General features: G+C 45.6%; 1 protein-coding gene across 1 annotated transcript in view; it reads right to left on the bottom strand.

The window, feature by feature from the left end:
* GABRB1 (gamma-aminobutyric acid type A receptor subunit beta1) overlaps positions 1–20,473 on the bottom strand; it is a 93,314-nt gene that overhangs the window by 14,031 nt on the left and 58,810 nt on the right. Inside the window, exons 4-5 of the mRNA XM_079989769.1 lie at positions 15,266–15,486; positions 1,815–1,897 (exon numbers count right to left, since the gene is read on the bottom strand). Coding sequence (XP_079845895.1) covers positions 1,815–1,897; positions 15,266–15,486 — 304 coding nt within the window. The remainder of the gene's footprint in view (positions 1–1,814; positions 1,898–15,265; positions 15,487–20,473) is intronic.

Genomic DNA, 20,473 nt, shown 5'->3' with positions numbered 1-20,473 from the left:
AAAGCCGTCTGTGGACAAGTGCTGGCTCCCTCGGCCTGAAGCAAGACGAGCACCGCAACCCCATAGTCGCCTTTGACTGGACTTAACTGTCCAGGGGTTACCTTTTTTTATCAGTGCTCTTGGACTGTATGGGTTTTAGAATACCACATTAGCGGTAGCCAGTGTAGTGGGAGTGAAAAATAAGGTAGGTCATCAGCCACATCCACTCTTTCCCAAATGCCCAGATAAACAGTTGGGGTCTTTAGCTTCCAGCAGAATTGGCCTTCCCCAATAATATGCAGTGTGTTTTCATGCTTCCTGTGAAACCCTTTCAACCCAAGGTATTGTATATGCAGCCACCGTAACAGTGCAGTATATTGTCTCAGGAAGGGAGTGATAATGATTCTGCACAAATCGGTCAAAATGCTTTTTGCCAATGTAAGTGGCAATGACAGTTCAAATAAGAATGCAGCTATTGGAGTGTCCCTCCCTGGCTTCCTGGCAACCAACCACTGAGCACGTGGCTGGAATATTTTTCTATTGATGCATACCAATGCCTCTTCAAATTGACCCCTGTCTCTGTTCAGCCATTATGTACATTTAAGATTGCATCTATTTCCGCAGAAAGAAGGAAAACACAGCGACGGGCTTTTCCAGAAACATAAATGCCTTAATGAGACATTTTCTATTCCTCCCACGATCTCTTATTTAACGTGGAAGCCAATTCTATGGCGACACTCGCTGAATGCTCACAATTTGATATTTAGTGTTTTACATTTGGCAATTAGTATTCAGCGACTGCTGTTCTATGTTTGATAGTAATTGACGATGGTGGATAACATTGCGAAAGATGACAAGGATGCTAAAAGTGTTGTAAACAGAAGAGATACCAGTCAGGGCAAAAAGAAAGCCAGAAAATTGCTTATGCAGGAATGCACAATTTGTGACCCACTGAGCCTCATGTAGCCCAGGACAACACCCCCAACTTGAAGTCCTAAATAGGTATTATTTGTACAATGTGCATTTTTTTTCTATCTTCCTTCAGAGCTCAGGATGGTGCACAAAGCACACACACAAATGCACAAATGCACAAATGCACATATCATCTCATCAATGCTTTGGAGTAGATTCAACTAAGACACTGCAGCTAACAAAGTCACACTGTGCTTCATGGCAGAGTGGAGATTCCTAGTCTAAGTTTCCTAGTCCAACTAGTGCAAGAGGTTTATTGAGACCCTGGTGGGGCTCCGTATAAGGATGGTGGGCAGTGTTTTTATCTCCTTTTCATAGTAATCTAATGGTATTGCAGCCAATGAACTAATACACACAGGTGCAAGATACCAACCAACCAGGAAGCAAAGCTATATTTGCTGCTGTGGAGCATTAGATACACTGAGTCTGGAGTAGGAATTCTCACTGCAACAGAGGAAGTTGCCTTGGACAGAGTCAGGCAATTGGACTGTGTAGCTCAGTACTATCTATACATGGTATATTTAACTGATTTAAACTAATCAGTACCGTAATTAATCTAGATGCACCACCATACTGTATATGTGACCAGCTTGTTATATTCCTATTTTAAAGATACGGTAAAGAGGCAGCGTAATGTTTCAAAAATGTTTCAAAACATTAATAGTCAAACTATACTTTATACTTTAGACAATATTGCAAATTAGGCAAGAGATATAAGCAAATTTATTTGGGCTCAGAAATATGGTAGCAATTTAGGTGTAGATGTCAGTATACATTGTAAGATTCCTTGCCACACATTGTACAAAAGTACAAAACAAGTTTGTGCTTTTATATAAGCAATAGAAAATGGGGAGACAACTTACAGCTTTCAATTTCCAGCGTGCAGTTTTGTTCATCCAGAGGGTACCTGCGTAAATCCATCATGCAGGCAGCTGTGGTAGTGATCCTGAGAAAGAAGGAAGAGGAAAGAGAGAGAGAGAGGGAGAGGGGGAGAGAGAGAGAGAGAAAAAGGAGGAGAGGGAGAGAGAGAGAAGGTAGGATCAAGAAAGAAGGATACGTGGACTTGCAGCTGAGGTCAAACATTTTAACAATCTTAAAAAGCTTTTTGAATTATTATTGCAAACTTTATTGAATTTCTTTAAAAACAATTACCAAGCATCAAGTGTTGCCTTGCAGGACAAATAGTCATTCACATGGCATCAAAATAGACTTTAAAAAAGCAGTCAAAGGCTGTGTGCAGGGGGTGGAAGCAGGACCAGATTTCAGCGGCGTAGCGTGGGTTGTCAGCACCCGGGGCAAGGCAAGTAATTTGCGCCCCTAACCCCTAACCTGCCGCCGCTGCCAGCTTCTTGCTGCTGCCTGGGCTGGGGTATTCACAGTTCTTCAAATCTTTGGCGCTGGCTTGCTCCATTAGTTTAACTTGGGGGGGGGGTGAGAGAGAGATTGCAATCGTGCTATGTGCACCGAGAGGGGGGGGGGCACGGTTGCAACGCAGTGGGGGGGAGAGAAGAAGAGAAACTAGCAGGAGAACCTTGATTTCCCTCTGCAGCTCTGTGGGGAAGGAGGGCACAGACTGGGCTCCTTCCTCGCCACAAGATCCTGGCTGCGGGGCGCAATTCGGGAGGCTCGGCTGGCCAGGCCCAGGCCCCACGGGGCTCCTCCGTGCTCCCCTCCCCCGGCCGGGCGGCGCCTGCAAAGGCTGCGGGTTCCGCTGCGCCTCCGTCTCTCTTTCCACTGGTAGCGAGAGCGGGGGGGGGGGGGGGGGGAGGAGGCCACCCGGGAGCCGGAACCGGGCGCCAAATAAGGAGAGCGGGGCGGGCCTGGATCCTGGCCTTGTTTGGCGGTCCCCTCGGCCGGCAGCCCAGCCAAGCCCACGGCGGCGGCGAGGCGATGCCCGCGCAGGGGGGTGCCCACCCCTCGGCCCCCGCCCGGCGCTGCCACCCCAGCACCTGCCCGCTCCTCCCAAGGGGCCTCCTCTCCCTCCCGCCTCTTCGCAGCAGTCCTCGCGGGGGGGACAGGCTCGACTCTCCCCTCCCTCTTGCGCCCCGTCCTGCGCGCGATCCTGGCCAGGCTCCGGCTCCGGACCTCCTTGCTGGCGCCTGCTGCTCCCCCTGGTCGCCCAGCCCGACCCCTCCTCCCAAAGGAGCTGAGCCCCGAGGCTCTTCGGCGACTCTGGAGGAGGCGAATGCGCCCCCCAGATGTTGCGCCCGGTGCGGCCGGCACCCCCTGCACCCCCCACGCTACGCCACTGCCAGATTTAGGTTTGATGAGGCCCTAAGCTACTGAAGGTAATGGGGCCCTTTCTATGTCCAGCTGTCCTTTGTCAACAACAAATAGTCCCTGTTTTTTTGTGTTGAATATATGCTATATGGTAATTTATGGACCAAATAGGTATCTAAAGCCATTTGCACATAACAAAGTATGTATTTTATCAAAGTAATTGTTGAACTAAAATACAATTATGAAGAAGTATATTAATAGTGAAATACAGTTAAGAAGAAGTATATTAATAGTGATAGTGATATTTTAGGGAGCAGGCTAGCAGGTGGGGCCCATTACTTACATCAGGCATGGCCAAACTCAGCCCTCCAGATGTTTTGAGACTATAATTCCCATCATCCCTGATCACTGGTCCTGATAGCTAGGGATGATGGGAGTTGTAGTCCCAAAACATCTGGAGCGCCAAGTTTGGCCATGCCTGACTTACAACATAGGAGCCTACACAACACAAAACACTGTTGCTGTATGTTGGTTTTATTTTATTTGTTTTTTATTTTATATTTTGGAAATGTACATCCAGTTGTTTTTTCCTTTAAATTTTTCGGGGGCCCCCACGAGACTGGGGCCCTAAGCTACAGCTTGTTTAGCTTATACGTAAATCTCGCACTGGGTGGAAAGGTGTGACCTCCTCACAGCTTTTGCCCTTTCCTTTCTGCTTTGAAAATTTTTCCTTGTCTATTCCCTTTGTTGATTTCTTCCAGCCCAGCTGTGTGAAATGCTACTGGAATAATCCTTGGTGCCATGCAAGGCAGCCATTTCTCAGGTAATTAGTTGCATACCGCACCGTGTGAGTGTGGGCTCGTTATTATTAATTTCTATGGAGTGGCAGCAGTTCATGTATCAATCTGTGATTCGGATTCTGCCTTTGGGCTAGCACTGTCTCTGCTTGCTCTGCATATCCCTACTGTTTCTTTTCAACCTGCACATTTTTTTAAAGCAAACAAATGAAGCTATAAGCATCTCCCATAAATCTCCAGTTCTTGCTCCTCTAAAGGAAAATAGACTACAGTGGTACCTCAGGTTAAGTACTTAATTCGTTCCGGAGGTCCGTTCTTAACCTGAAACTGTTCTTAACCTGAAGCACCACTTTAGCTAATGGGGCCTCCTGCTGCTGCTGCGCCACCGGAGCGATTTCTGTTCTCATCCTGAAGCAAATTTCTTAACCTGAAGTACTATTTCTCGGTTAGCGGAGTCTGTAACCTGAAGCGTATGTAACCCGAGGTACCACTGTACACAAATAGCTCCTTCGGATTTTCTACTGTGTGGGAAAAGGTAGAGAAGCACTAGAAGAGCCAGTTAACTTAATTTAAGATCCCTAGACTTTTGGGACCTGCGGGTATGTTTGGAAACCTAAGGTACTGTTTTGGGTACCATAAAAACAGAAAATTAGCAGAAAAACTGGGAAGCCCCCCCAAACAAAGGGCAACCCACCCATACCCCCCCAAACAAATAAAACCAATAATAAAAAAGGAGGATCCCCGGAAGGCAAACAGCAGCAGCAACAAAGGACCAAACCCTTAATTAGGAAAAAAAATCAGCAGAAACAGGAAGCCTTGGTGGAACCCCTGTACGCCACATTGGGGATATTAGGAGCAATTGGCTGTTCAAACTGAATTATGTATTAAGACTTGCTCAGAAAACAGCCCTCTCTAAAGAATTAATAATTTTTATTCAGCATTGACAGTATTGATTTTTTCCGTAATATCTCTTACAAGTTTGCTAATGGATCAAAGGAGCCTGGTTCCCCTCACCCCTCAGTCCTATAAGGCATGTTGAGCTGTATTTCTAAATGGCTGAACTAAAAGCTGTAGCTGAACTTTTTCAGGGTGAGATCTATTTGAATTTAAAGCTTTTCATAGTCTCATTCTTCCTCTCTCTCTCTCTCTCTCTCTCTCTCTCTCTCTCTCTCTCTCACACACACACACACACACACACAATAGCATTTTAAATGTAACACACCAGGGGTAGGGAACCACTGGCTCTCCAGATGTTGTTGGGCTACAGTCCTCACACTGACCATTGGTCATACTGGTTGAGGCTGATGGGAGCTGGAGTCTAACCACAACTAGAGGGTTGCAGGTTCTCCATCTCTGCAATTCCCCAGGCAAAGAGAGCAGGCAGAAGCCCATTTTTTATGTGTGTGCAAAATGAGCCCATAGCTGGGTCAAGGTAAATTATTTTGCAAGGTACCATAAAGGCTACCTACCAGGTGTTCTGAAGATGCCAAATACAAAGTAATGTTGCACTGTTTTATTTTATTTTATTTTTTTACCAAATATCCTATGGGACTGAGATCTATTGAAGAAACTTCAGCGCACTTAGCCCTTTTCACTGCGAGGCTATAAATACAATCAAATAAAATTTATAGCAGAAATTCTGACAATGCTATAACTACACTTCTGCAAACAAGCGGCAGTAATAAAGGTTGTCTGCGAATGGGAAGCACAATTTATTGCAAACAACAGTTTTGTTTGACAGAGCAAATAGACTGTAGAGATGTATGTGTGTGTTTTAAACCCAAAAGGGAGTGGGAAATGGCAAATTTAAGAAAGCAAGAAGAGAAAAGCAAGCTTTGAGGACTGAACAGGCATTTCAGATGTGAAAATGAAGAGGAACCACAGATTAATTTTAGTGGTTCAATTTTTTTTTTAAATTGTTCATTGAAAGATGATTTCCTCAAAAACCAGCTCATGATGGATGCTCTTCCCCTCATTGGCACCTGGAAATGGCACCAGTTTATTTGTGTAGATACTTCTGATCTATTGCAGTGGCATAATAATAATAATAATAATAATAATAATAATAATAATAATAATAATAATAAATTTTATTTATATCCCGCCCTCCCCAGCCGAAGCCGGGCTCAGGGCGGCTAACAACATTAAAACAGTATGACATTATAAGACATTATAAAAATGAATTAAAATCAAAATTGATGGCAACCATAAACTAAAGCTTTGTAAAGATTGCCAGAGGAGGGGGTCAGGCTGCGCCCTGACCAAATGCCAGGTGGAACAGCTCTGTCTTACAGGCCCTGCGGAAAGATGTCAAGTCCTGCAGGGCCCTTGTCTCTTGTGACAGAGCGTTCCACCAGGTTGGAGCCGCAGCCGAAAAAGCCCTGGCTCTAGTTGAGGCCAGCCTAACCTCTCTGAGGCCTGGGACCCTCAAGGTGTTTTTATTTGAAGATCGTAAGTTCCTCTGTGGGGCATACCAGGAGAGGCGGTCCCGTAGGTACGAGGGCCCTAGGCCGTATAGGGCTTTGAAGGTTAAAACCAGCACCTTAAACCTGATCCTGTACTCCACCGGGAGCCAGTGCAGCTGGTATAGCACCGGATGAATGTGATCTCTAAGCGAAGACCCCGTAAGGAGTCTCGCTGCGGCATTCTGCACCCGCTGGAGTTTCTGGGTCAGTCTCAAGGGCAGCCCCACGTAGAGCGAGTTACAATAATCCAGTCTGGAGGTGACCGTCGCGTGGATCACAGTGGCTAGGTCAGGGCGAGAGAGGTAAGGAGCCAACTGCTTAGCTTGGCGGAGATGAAAAAATGCCGCCTTTGTTTGCATGGTTTGCTGGTGCTTGGGGCTCACGCAGGTGCATGCATGCCAGGCCAGTGTAGACCGCGGAGCGTGAACATAGCCCACCATGCAAGCCCAGCCCTCACTGCTGATGCCGCCACAGCGACTTGCACAGGGGGAGCCCAGCCAGTCAACATGCGCCTTCCTCTCTCTGTGTTCCTGCATGAGTCACGTGACCCTTATGAGATCATGGAGCCCAAAGGACACACTTGGGGGGGCATGCTCTTATAGTACCCAAAAATGGATACTATAAGTAGAGATCGCGGCCCCTCCAAAAAGTGCTGGGGGGGGGCCCCCCCGAGACCTTGGCATGAAATCACGTGATATCACGGTGCCCAAAATGACCATTGTGTTCATTGTGTTTTTCCGGGACACTTGCGGGGTATGTGGTACATGCCTGGTCTGTATGTGCCACAAAATGAAGTGACAGAATCCTGAGGTGGCAGAATCTACGTTGCCACTTGCTGCGAGTGTGTATGTGTGTGTCAAGTGCCATTTCCGAATGCCCAGAGAGCCAGTGTGGTGTAGTGGTTAAGAGCGGTAGTCTCGTAATCTGGTGAACTGGGTTCGCTTCCCCGTTTCTCCACATGCAGCTGCTGGGTGACCTTGGGCTAGTCATACTTCTCTGAAGTCTCTCAGCCCCACTCACCACAGAGTGTTTGTTGTGGGGGAGGAAGGGAAAGGAGAATGTTAGCTGCTTTGAGACTCCTTAGGGTAGTGATAAAGTGGGATATCAAATCCAAATCCCCTCTGCCTACAAGATTCCATGCAAGGAAAAACCCAACAAAGTATCAGGGAGAAAAGTCCTAATCCTGTTCTCCCCTGGCTGCTTTTTACACACAGGGATTTTCTTTTTCTATATAGGCACAAAAAATTGACCACCCATCAGTAGTCTGCAGTAGAGCAGTCCATTCTGCACCCCCGCAAAACAAGTACCACTTCATCCCCATCTTCTTATGCTCAGTGTGTAGGATCCAGACTTTATTGACAAATGTGATGGGCTACAGCAAACTAGAACAACCCGAAAACGTATACCTTGGGTCATTCATTTTCATCTACAGTTGAAAATATAAGCAGTAATATAAGGCAGAACATAGCAGGCAGGGTTCCACTTTTCTTTCTAGTAAGCAATAAATAAGACAGGAGTAGTACGCTGAGCAATTTTCTTCTGACATTTATGATAGCCTGAATTTTAGGCAGCAAAAACAGCCATTTCTCTACAACATTAAAGCACAGAGTTTATTAAGTTTTTATAAATAGCCTCATTTATTCTCCTTTCAAAGTTATCCATCACCTCAAGGAAACTCTTCAAATAAAATCAACAGAGAGGATGTTTGCTATGTTTAATTCTCATTGGGCGCAGCTCCATTATGTCTATAGTGATATTTCATGCCTTCCAGATGTACGAAACTGATATTTAAAGGATTTCATTTTCTCCCCCCCTCCCCAGTTCAAGACGAAAACAAGTGCAGCAGAAAATGGAAAGCTGCTTACCAACCATTAAACATTATTATTGCCCTCCTGTGGCTTTCTGGCTTTCATACATCTCTCTAGTCATCCGTGCCATCTTTTCCTTCCAATTGCTTTGGGATACTGTGGAAATGTGTGTGTGTGTGTGTGCATTCCAATATGTCAGGTGGCCGGTTAGTTTAACTTGCTACAGTTATAGCAGCTTGGGAGTCCAAAAATGGATGAAGCCCAGCTTCAGATGCCTGTTTTACTACACATTTTAGCACATCTCTGCATGGGATGTTGGTAAGCTACTTTGGCCTTCTGAATAGGTTCTAAGTCTGGCTTCTAAGAATATACTTCAAACCTTCCGAAGAATAAGAAGCATTAAATGTTCTGTCATTTATAAAGCACTTGTGGAAAAGCTCTACCCACTGTTTCCCATTTTTATCTTCACAGTGATAATAGGATCATAGAATTGTAGAGTTGGAAGGGACCCGGAGCATCATCTAGTCCAACCCCCTGCATTACAGGAATATGCAGCTGTCCTATATTAAAAAAGACAATAATTCAAGTGCTATGTGTGAACCACTTCTATATGAAATAACCATTATGTGTGTCATTTCATTACTCTGAGAAGGTAAACTAGCCAGCGGCGTAGCGTGGGTTGTCAGCACCCGGGGCAAGGCAAGTAATTTGCGCCCCCTAACCCGGGGCAAGGCAAGTAATTTGCGCCCCTAACCCCTAACCCCTAACCCCTAACCCCTAACCTGCAGCCGCTGCCAGCTTCTTCTTGCTGCTGCCTGGGCTGGGGTATTTACGGTAAGGTAGCCACGGCGGCGGTGGCGGGTCCGTGTCAGGTGATCTGAGGCGAGTTGCCGCTGGCGCTGCTGCCCAAACGACGCCGCTTGCCCAGAGGAGGAGGAGGGCAGAGAGGCGAGGAAAATGCAACATGGCCCAGCAGCTGCAGCAGCAGCAGCGGCGGCGGGGCTGTGAGGAGGGGCTGCCTGGCGCACCCTCCGTGGCGAGCACTGAGAGCCGCTGCCTGCCGGACGCCTTCAGCCTGGACGCACGCACAGCTCGTCGGTTCCGCGAGACATGGGGCTCTGCTACAGCCTGCGCCTGAGGCTCTTCGGCAACTCCGGAGGCGGCGAGCGCGCCCCCCCAGATGTTGCGCCTGGTGCGGCCGGCCCCCCCTGCACCCCCACGCTACGCCACTGAAACTAGCTGGAGTACAGTTTGGGAAAGTGGGGCATCTTTGTTACCATGACAAATAGCTTATGTGGGAATGCCTAGATTTCTATTGAATGCCACCTCGCCATTTAGGACGATGTGTGTATTTGTTCTGGAAAATGTGGCACCCAACCATGTTACTGACAATTGAATTATTTCACTGTTCTTGGCATATGCTGTCAGGATCTGGTTTGACACCGTGCGCTTCACCTAAACAATGGACCAAAGCCTTTCTCTTTTCTGCTCTGCTGTTGCAGGATCTATTATGTCATCAGATGCAGGTTGTATGGGGAGAAAAACACACAGGAGTGCATTGTGCTCTCTCAGCAGGCTGACACTCTGGCTCAAGAAAAGGTCACTCTGCTTTTGCAAAAGGTATAGCCCTTTTGTGGATCTGTGCGAGAGCATTTCTAAGAGGGTCTATAACATTGGCTCCAATCTGTGTGTGTCAGAATAAGGTAAAGGTAAAGGTACCCCTGCCCGTACGGGCCAGTCTTGACAGACTCTGGGGTTGTGCGCCCATCTCACTTAAGAAGCCAGGGGCCAGCGCTGTCCGGAGACACATCCGGGTCACGTGGCCAGTGTGACATCGCTGCTCTGGCGAGCCAGAGCCGCACACGGAAACGCCGTTTACCTTCCTGCTGGTAAGCGGTCCCTATTTATCTACTTGCACCCGGAGGTGCTTTCGAACTGCTAGGTTGGCAGGCGCTGGGACCGAGCAGCGGGAGCGCACCCCGCCGCAGGGATTCGAACCGCCGACCTTTCGATCGGCAAGTCCTAGGTGCTGAGGCTTTAACCCACAGCGCCACCTGCGTCCCGTGTGTCAGAATAGGCCAAGGCATTATGGTTGTAAAATCCAGCATGATTCCTAATTTGGGATGGATGGATGGATAGATCCCTATATAACTGTCCCAAGCTGGTTTCATTACCATTGCAAAAGACAACAACTCTGTTTTGCCTCGTTTATGGGTGGACTTTTTAGGAACCCCCAAAATTGGCCCACATTTACAAAAAGGGAGAGAAGTATTTACGTTACGAGGTGTTGGCCTGTTGAGAGAACTCAATGCACGCCTGTGTGTGTTCCTCCCCAAACAAGGCTGAAGGATAATTACTTTCAGAGGCCACACAGAAGTCTGGGAGGTGCAGATCAGGTCCATTTTGCAGCAGAATTCACAGGAACCAAATTCTTCAAGCACCTTTAGTCCATATACTCCCTGCTCTCTGTCTATGTTCTAGGGATCAGAACGGTTGGGGCGGGGGGTTAAAGATGGCAGAAGAGAGGAAGTGTGTGCCATGCTCTCAGTGATGGGGAGACTGTTTCAGTGCTTAATGAGGGGCACTACAAGTTTCTTAAGGACCCTCCTGCCCTTCTGAAATAGGCAACAAGTGCTCTGACAGCGCTGACAGCTTATTGTGCTGATGTCTGGATTAACTCCTGACCCTACCCGGTTCCTATTTTATACTATACTATACTATACTATACTATACTATACTATACTATACAAGGTGGAGGGACGTGGGTGGCGCTGTGGGTTAAACCACAGAGCCTAGGACTTGCTGATCAGAAGGTTGGCGGTTTGAATCCCCATGACAGGGTGAGCTCCCGTTGCTTGGTCCCTGCACCTAGCAGTTCGAAAGCACATCAAAGTGCAAGTAGATAAATAGGTACCGCTCCGGCGGTAAGGTAAACGGCGTTTCTGTGCGCTGCTCGGTTCACCAGAAGTGGTGTAGTCATGCTGGCCACATGACCCGGAACCTATACGCTGGCTCCCTCGGCCAATAAAGCAAGATGAGCGCCGCAACCCCAGAGTCGGCCACGACTGGACCTAATGGTCAGGGGTCCCTTTACCTTTACACAATGGTGGAAGATTAGTAATGCCAACCTGCCACCCAATTATGTGTGAAGGTTTATAATGCTGCTGGTGTTGGGTGGCAATTTCTACCCTCCCTTCCCAACAGGTCGGTGAGGTTTGTGACACCGAGCGAGCTTACCTGGTTGGATGCCTCTCACCTGCGATAGGGTAGCCATCGTCCCACCCCTGGCCTGGGAGGACAATGGACGGCCAACTGGGGGTGGGGCGAGGGCCAGGTCACTTTGTTTCCTCCTCTTCCAGGTTCACTCACCCAACCCTCCCAAATTAATAATATTTTCTTGCAGTGTAATAGCTTGCATTCCAGGTCAGTGGGCGCTGCTATGGTCATAAGATGGTTGCTGTATTCAGAATGGGGAGGGAATTTTCCCTGCATTGGCAGGTTTCGCCTTCCCTGTAGCATTTTGTCACAACTTTGGCGGTTTTTAGGCCTTGGCAAGGTATCCTTTAGTCTATCTTCGAGTGTGTGTGGGGGAAGCATTTCTTGCACCCCCCCCCCATGCGGCGGTGGCTGCAGGGCCCGGTAAAGGGTTGATTGTGGGAGTCCCTGGCCCTAGAGTGGTGGCATGTAGGTCAAACTCTCGGCTGAGGTAAAGTGGGGGGGGCACTCTGTGTAAGTTCATGCTTTACAGTCCCCTCCCACTGCACCTCATTGCCCTGTACACAGTGGCGTAGCGTGGGTTGTCAGCACCCGGGGCAAGGCAAGTAATTTGCGCCCCCTAACCCGTGGATTTGCGCCCCCCAACCCGTGGATTTGCGCCCCCTAACCCTAACCCCCAGATTTTGCGCCCGGTGCGGCCGGCCCCCCCTGCACCCCCCATGCTATGCCACTGCCTGTACATCCTCAGTCCCAGTCGGACTGAGAGGGTTACATGCCCTTGTTCTCTTTTGAAAGAAAATTATATGAAAATTATGTATAGATGGTATATTACATCAGTACAGATAGCAAAAACGTACAAAACCGGGTCAAGAAGGGACTTTTTACCATATGTAGTGGAAATGTAGAGAAGCTAAATATATAATGAGTTGAAAAAAAAAATGTTTAAAATGACATTTGTAAAAAAAAGAACCAGAAGCATTTCTGTTAGAGATTGTAGGACAAGATCTGTCAAGAAAAACAAATAACTTATTTATGTATGCTATAACAGCGGCAAGAATCTTGATAGCACAAGGATGGAAGAATGAGGACATCCCAACGAAAGAACAGTGGCAAGAAAAATTGATGAGTTACGCAGAGTTGGCTAAATTGACATACGAATTGCGGGACAAGGACAACTGTGACTTTAAGGAAGAATGGGAGCTTTTTACAATTTATTTAAAAATACAACAAAATGAATTGGACTCCTTGGCAGGTTTTGAATAAACATACACAAATTGATTGGTTGATAACATGGTAGATAGATAATGTAAGGATATGTATAATTTTATAAGATGCAGAGAATAATATGTGCCGAGAAATCAGAGAGAGGAGCTGAGGGAAGTCTCAAAAATAATGAATATGATATGTTTTGATAATTTGTTATGTTGAAATTGTTAATATTGAAATTGTTAAAATTTCAATTGTGAAATTGTGCTAGCAATAAAACTCTGTAAGCAAAAGTAACCTATTATTACATTTCACCTGGAAAGGCTCCAAGAGGCTATATTGATTGGCTGTATGTGAACATCAGAACAATCCCTGTTTCCCATTATATTCATTCTGACATTTAGCATCAAGGTGTATCACCGATTTGTCACCTTTGATTGTTGGTTGATATGGATTTGTTATATGAATAGCAAATGTTTTCCTTTAGCTCAGTTTGCTCTTCTTAGATTCCTTACTTTGGAGAAGACCATTTATTGCAGTGGATTTTTCCTCCTCTCCCTCCAGAGTCAGTGGCTTAAGGATTGTGGCTCTAGAACTCATTAAAAGCATTGGGTGGGGGTGGGGGGAGAGAAATCTATTGCAGACTTGCAGAAATAAAGATGAAAGGGGCAGTAATTAAAGTTGTACCTTACATTGGATTTCCAATTTGCATGCAATTACCTGACATACTGGTGACAACACTAATATATATCAAGAGAAATCTAGCAGCATGGATTCCAGTGTGAATAAGCTCGGCCTGATTTTTCTTTTCCCCTACAGGCAGGGGGATTAGGGGGAACAGACGAAATTCAAAGGAATTGTTAGTGCAAAATTGGGGTTATTATTATTATTTTTTAAAATGCACAAATGAACCCAGATCCTTTCCTTTCAGCTGTCAGAAACAACAGAGAACTAGGAGATGTGTTGATGTACAGCATCGCAGAAGCATAACTAGAAACTACCCACAAAATGCACTCCAGGAAAGCTGTGATGGTATACTGAATTTATTTCCCCCTTTTCAGATCGTCCCTGGATCAGGAACATCAGAGGTGACTGTTGGAAAACTGTGGGCTAGGGCTGTGCAATAAATCGTTGTATCGCATTGAAATATCATTGTGATAAGTGTTTCAACAAGGCAATATACTAGATCAGCTGAACTGATACTTTGCATATATACTTTGCCTTATGTTGCCTTATGTTGTAAACTTTGAAGCTATGAAATGTTTTCCCTCCTAGTACATTTTTGTACACGTTTATTTATCAAAACCTTTCTGTGCCAGGATAACAATACCATTTTAATGTCATGGCCAGAAATTTAAGAGCTTCCCATCGCACGTATCGGAATAATTGTATGGCTGTCCAGCTGCAGCAAGGCAGAAAAGGCACCCTAACATGTTTCCAGTGCTTTTTTCTGGGTACGCAGGGGTACCATACCCCTAAACATTTTGTGAATCTTTGTACTTTTACTTTTTTACTTTGTACTTTTATTTTTCCCAATTTGAACTATAAAATGGTGATTTTCTTGAGTCAAAATGAGAGTACCCCTAAACACCTTTTTAAAGAAAAAAAGCACTGCATATTTCCAAAAAGCATCTAACTATCCCTCAAAGTATACAACGGCTTATAAGCTGCTTTTCATTAACCAGTTTGATGGATAGGAGCCGCAGCCATGAAGATTGAAGGTAATTAGAAAGAGACATTTTCTGCATGCTCTGTTTAACAAATAATAACCACATCCTGGAACTTATCAGCCATTTCCCCAGTGCCCTGTTTTCTCTTTTGCTGCTGAAACACCAGTTTCCCCGCTTCCCTGAGAAAAGTCATTTATGCACACCAGTGTGGTCCACCATTCCCCAAGAGAGACTTAATAGCATTTTTTTTTTTTTTTTGCTTGAATCATTCACAGAGGAAGCAAGAAGTGTGGGGCAAAATTAATGAGAGTGCAGTTCTTCTTACTATTGTGGCTTCAGTTTGTTTCAAGCTTCCATATATTTGCTATCCAGAATTTTGCTACTGCTGCAATGACTGCAGACACCTGTGATTGCTCACACAACGATCTAACCATTGAATGTCACCATCCTGAACAGATTTCCTAAGCAGTAAGTTTGCAGGACACTTGCCCCATTCCTTAAATCACAATTTGCTAGGACTACCAAGAGCCAGATAAAACTGCTTGGCTGTGCGTCTGTGAGGAGTTTCTGAACAGGTTAAAGGTAAACATTTTCCCCCTGATAAATCATCAGGCAGGGTTGCCGATTTGGGCCCCAGGTTACGAGTGCCCAGCTCGCCGATATGATGCCATGCACCCAGTGGCCTCAGAACCTGACTTCCGGTGGCACCGCAAGGCCTCGGATTCGACTTCCAGTGCATCGCGAGGCAACAGTAGGTGCGTCAGGGGCCCTGCGGTGTGGACGCTGAACACCCAGAACAAAAAGTTTTGAGGGTGCTCAGGCCTCCAGGGCCCCCTAGAGATAACGTCCCTGTCACAAGGTTTTCCAGTTCCCATGATGAGCTACACCCCAGTAAGTAGCTGCACAGTAAGCTTAAATAGAGCATTACCTACCGCAAACCATAAAGAACAGTTCCATCCGGATGTAGCCGAATCATTCGATTTTTCACAGTAACTCCATGAACAAAGGACTTCTTGTCATTCAGGAAGTATGTATCTGGTACCCAGAGATAGTCAGCCACTCTGTTATCTAACGTCAGATTCAAAGGTATTCCAGAGTACGATAGTCTTTTATCCCTCCAGGACTGCTGGAAATACATAGTGAGTGTGTAGTCCTGGGAACAAAGAAGAAAAGAAAAATAGTAATTCAGTGTGTGTGAATTTTGCATAGTTTCTAATACGTTTTATGATCCGAAGAGCGCAATTATTGCCACTGTACAATGAGATTCACTGAAAAAACAAACAACTGTGAGGGTCATGAATGCTGCTTCTGTTGGCCTGTTGACGCGAGCTTTTTTCTTACAAGTGGTACGGTGAACAATCTTGTGTCCACCTTTTCCATGAGGGACTTGCTTAAACTCCAAGATGTAACTGAGAACATCCTGTACAAAGGTGTCACAGTGCCTTAAGCGTGACCATACAGACTTTGCAAAACAGATCTTCATGTTCTTCAGCTTAAGGTCAAACCTACACGGCAGGCTTGACGTCATTGTTTATCCAAATCTTATATAGCCCCAGATCCCAATGCAGAGAATGTCAGGTACCTTTGAATTCAACTAGATAGTTAAGACATCCTGGCCAAGCTTCAATAAGACTTTTTTAAGGATGAGGTCCTAATATGGGTGCCAGCCCTCAAAAGATGTATGTGTCAGTGAGTGTCATGGACTGACTGGTTGCACCAGCAGGGGAAAAAGGCTCAGAGCCAGGGGGTTGCTGGTGGGATGACCATGAGTGGTCAAAGGGAGAAGAGAGAGCAGACTGGGAGGAGGAAATGTTGGAAGCTTAAGAAGTAACTGGGTTTAGTGATGAGATGCTAGAACAGCACTCGTATTTTGGTAAAAAGTGCCGTGGGTGTAGGGCTGCCATACATCCGTCGGAAATAGCGTCCAGGCTAAAAATAGCAACCTATGCTGGAAGTGTTTATTTTTTTGGCGAATTTCCTTAAAAATAGCTCAAAAACTTCATTTTTTTGAAGATGTTGCAAAAATAGCTCAACAACAGATTTTCACTTATTGAAATATGGCAACCCTACGTCGATGCTAGCATGAAATGGCTGCCATGGGTAGCAAAAAAGGAGGGGGGGCTGTTATTCTCTACCAGTGAGTACTGTCACCTCCACTAACCAAAACCCTGGTCTTATGTATGTTGTTAATAAAAAAAACCCAATGATGTATTTTTAAACTACCTCTAAGCGACATAAAATGTAAATACAGTTATGTTGGTCAATAGAAACCTTCCCCCAACATCCTGAAACTTTATACTTGGGCAATGCCAAAAATATCACAGAACTCAAAAAGCTTGTCTGCTATTTTGTAACATTTTCTGGTCACCCTAATAAACTGTGGAGTTTGGAGTGAAAACTTATTATTTATAATTGTTTTCATTAATAACCATTCCTCAGTTCTGGAGGGTGTGTGTGTATGCTAAGTTTATTAGGATCTCCTAATTTGGGTTATATAAATGGATGTGCTTAGTCGTCCAGGGATAAACTGTACTTGTAGGCCCAGAGGAATCTGGATCTACAAGTGGTAAGGTCACTTATTACAGTGACGCTAGGCCTCCTTCCCTGGAAAGATGTCAACTAATGCAACCATGATGAGCTTTTTAATTGCTTGCAAGTGCACCAAACATGTGTATTGCTGCCATATGGTGACTCTTCAGGTTTTCTCAGAAAAGGGACTTCAGTGCCAGCTCTTTCCGCCCTGACAAGCCTCTCTGCCTCACTAGATGTTGTGCCTGCTCCATGCCAGCTTGCCTGGGGCAAGAAAAGCAACTGGGAACCAAAAGGCAAAGAAATGAGAACAGCTGGGCTCCTGTAAGGACTTTAATGAAAAATGCAGAGAGGATTTGAGAGCCAGTAGCATTGAGGCATCTAATCATAAGCCTGCATTTTTATCAAGCTTATATTTTTTGATCAAGGTTGTATCTTAAAAATGAGTTCAAATTCACAAATGTTTCATGCCAGGCAGGAACTAGGCTGGCTAAGATTTTGGCAGATGTTCATCCTCTTGGCCAGAGAGGCCCTCTGGTTTATTGCGGTCATAAAAGGCTGAGAGCGAGGTCACTGACCTTGCATGTTGCAGAGTACAATTAAGCTACAATTAAGTTGGTAAATAGTAAGAATTATTGTGCCTCCCGTTAGAGACTTGAGCCACATTTTCCTAAGGGCAAGAGCTAATGGAAATAGGGAAAGAAAGTGTTTTTAAGTTTTTTCTTACTTTGAAAACGTCTTTGCTTATAAAAAAATTATATATGTTATGTATTAAATATATTGGCTTAAATGTAATTATGCAAAGGAATTAGAAGCTAAGAAATGTTAAATCCTTATGCTAGATTCTTATTTCATATAGTTGGAAGAGATCACAGGGGCCATCAGCCACCAGCCCCCCTGCCAAGCAGGAAAGCACCATCAGAGCACTCTAGACAGATGGTTGTCAGGTTTTTGTTTAAAGGAACCTCCAATGAAGGAGATCTTTCATTTATGATGCGTACAAAAGATCTTTGATACCTGTTTAAAATAGAATTAGCCACCATCTGTTTTAGCCATCTGCTCTATTTTAGAATTAAGGGGGCAAAGGTGATTTGGTAATTAAGGTGCCTTGTAGAGGTTAATGGCTACTTGTTTGCCAATTATAAATATAGCTTTTATTTCCCATAAAAGGCAATAGGAAATGGTTGTATCTTTTGTGATTGGTTCTAGCAAACAGCCAATAGGAATTTCAACCAGGCTGATTGGACAGAGGCAGCCAAAGGAGGAGCAAGGGGGCTGGGTTAAGGAAATATAAGTGCTGGCCATAATGGCAGGAGGCCAGGCCAGAGCTTGGTAACCATATACCACTGTGCCTCTCATTTATTTGTCTGACAAATAAATTATTATTTTAATTTCTCTATTGCTGCGTTGAATATTTCATTCCAGCTAAGCGTTAACCACAAGCAGGGTGCTACTGCATCCATTGCCATCAAACCCATTCTCATATGTAAGTAGATCCTGTTTACTTCATTAAGAGGTTACTTCATATTTTACTTTGTCTCTTTTGCAATCCTCTATTTCCACAGAGACATATATTTAATAAAGGTTGTGTCCTCAGAAGTCAACATTCACTTGAATTCTGTCCAGAAAAGAAATGTGATCAGGAGGTAGCACGTGGATCTAGACTCCTGCTTAGGAATAGTTCCCAAAAAACCTTTGTGAGTGACTAATTCTGACTGAATTTCTCATACTTGTGAACTGGAGCAACCTCTTCAAAGGCAACCATTGCGGACAAACAGCACAATTTTGCACGACAGCCTACAAAATGCGTCAGTTGTTTTTACCTACTCGGCCTACATAGAACATTTATCTGTCCTTTAAATTACTAAGGACTCAGCTACATTGGCAAAGAAAAAGCGCTTTATGTGCGTTGTTTATGCATTCTAACACTGTGTCAACAGATGACGCTGTGGAGTTCTATTTTTGCCAACCTGATTTCTCATACAAAGTTTAAAACACCTTTAACTGAAACACTTCTTTGATGTGTCTAGATCCAGCCTAAGTCTTCAATTTTGCTTACACACCTTTTAATTTTACTTTATTTTATCCATACCAGTATTAGTTGTGTTAAATAGAGTACACTTGTTTTGAATCATATAATAAATTATAAATATACTTAGGCACTGAATGGATTTTGCAACTCTGATGGGCTACTCTTCACCCACTTTCCACATCTAAAACGAGTTCATGTGAGGTTGGCATAATCTTGCCAGATGGCATCGTATTGCCAGAGGCATCCCTTCAGTTTTTTTTCAGACTAGTATTGATATTCAGTGCCTCTGGCAACCGGAACACAGATGCAGCTGCTATTAAGATTTGCTCCCTCTGACAGAGGTGGCATCCAACATCTTGGGAGGGCAAATTGGGACCCACCCACCCACACCACGCCCTTGTCTGCCTGCCATCACTTCCTGCCACTTCCCATCCACCCCCTCTGCCTTACCTTCACCGGCACATGCCATGGCATCCTGAGTGTAATCTTCGACACCTCCCTTTCCATGCAGGCGCAGATTGCAGCTCTAACAAAGGTGGCATTTTTTCATCTCCACCAAGCTAAGCAGTTGGCTCCTTACCTCTCTCGCCCTCACCTAGCCACTGTGATCCATGCGACGGTCACCTCCAGACTGGATCATTATAACTCGCTCTATGTGGGGCTGCACTTGAGACTGACCCAGAAACTCCAGCGGGTGCAGAATGCCACGGCGAGACTCCTTACGGGGTCCTCGCTGCGGGATCACATTCACCCAGTGCTATACCAGCTGCACTGGCTCCCGGTGGAGTACAGGATCAGGTTTAAGGTGCTGGTTTTAACCTTTAAAGCCCTATACGGGCTAGGACCCTCGTACCTGCGGGACCGCCTCTCCTGGTATGTCCCACGGAGGACCTTCAAACAAAAACATCTTGGAGGTCCCGGGCCACAGGGAGGTTAGGCTGGCCTCAACCAGAGCCATGGCTTTTTTGGCTGTGGCTCCGATCTGGTGGAACCCTCTGTCACAAGAGACTAGGGCCCTGTGGGATTTGACATCTTTCCGCAGGGCCTGCAAGACAGAGCTGTTCCACCAGGCCTTTGACCAGGGCACAGCCTGACCCCCTCCTTTGGTAATTCTTCACAGAACTCTAGCCCAATGGTTGCCATTAATTTGATTTGAACTGATTTTATAATGAATTGATTTTAGAATGCTGTATTATTTTACTGTTGTTAGCCGCTCTGAGCCCAGCTTCAGCTGGGGAGGGTGGGATAGAAATAATATTTTTGTATTATTGTTATCATTATTAGAGTGAGCGCACTATGGCAACTGCATGGGGACATCCTGGGTGGGCATCTCAGCACCAACAGTGGGTCTCTCCTTCCCTCCCTCCCTCCCTCCCTCCCTCCCTCCCTCCCTCCCTCCCTCTCTCCTGCTCCCTCTGCTGCCATGGCCTCTGCCTCCTCTTCTGCCATGGCTGCAACATCCACTTCCTCCTCCTCCACTGTACTTCCTGCGCATCACTTCCAGAACCTGGTGCCTATGGAAGTGTGGTGGCAACTCCTGAAGTATGACTGGTGGTGGCGTTGGTGGCAGAGGCTACAG

Source organism: Podarcis cretensis, assembly GCF_951804945.1.
Source record: "Podarcis cretensis genome assembly, chromosome: 9".
In the NCBI taxonomy this organism is placed as follows: Eukaryota; Metazoa; Chordata; class Lepidosauria; order Squamata; family Lacertidae; genus Podarcis; species Podarcis cretensis.
This window is presented reverse-complemented; position numbering and strand designations above follow the sequence as displayed.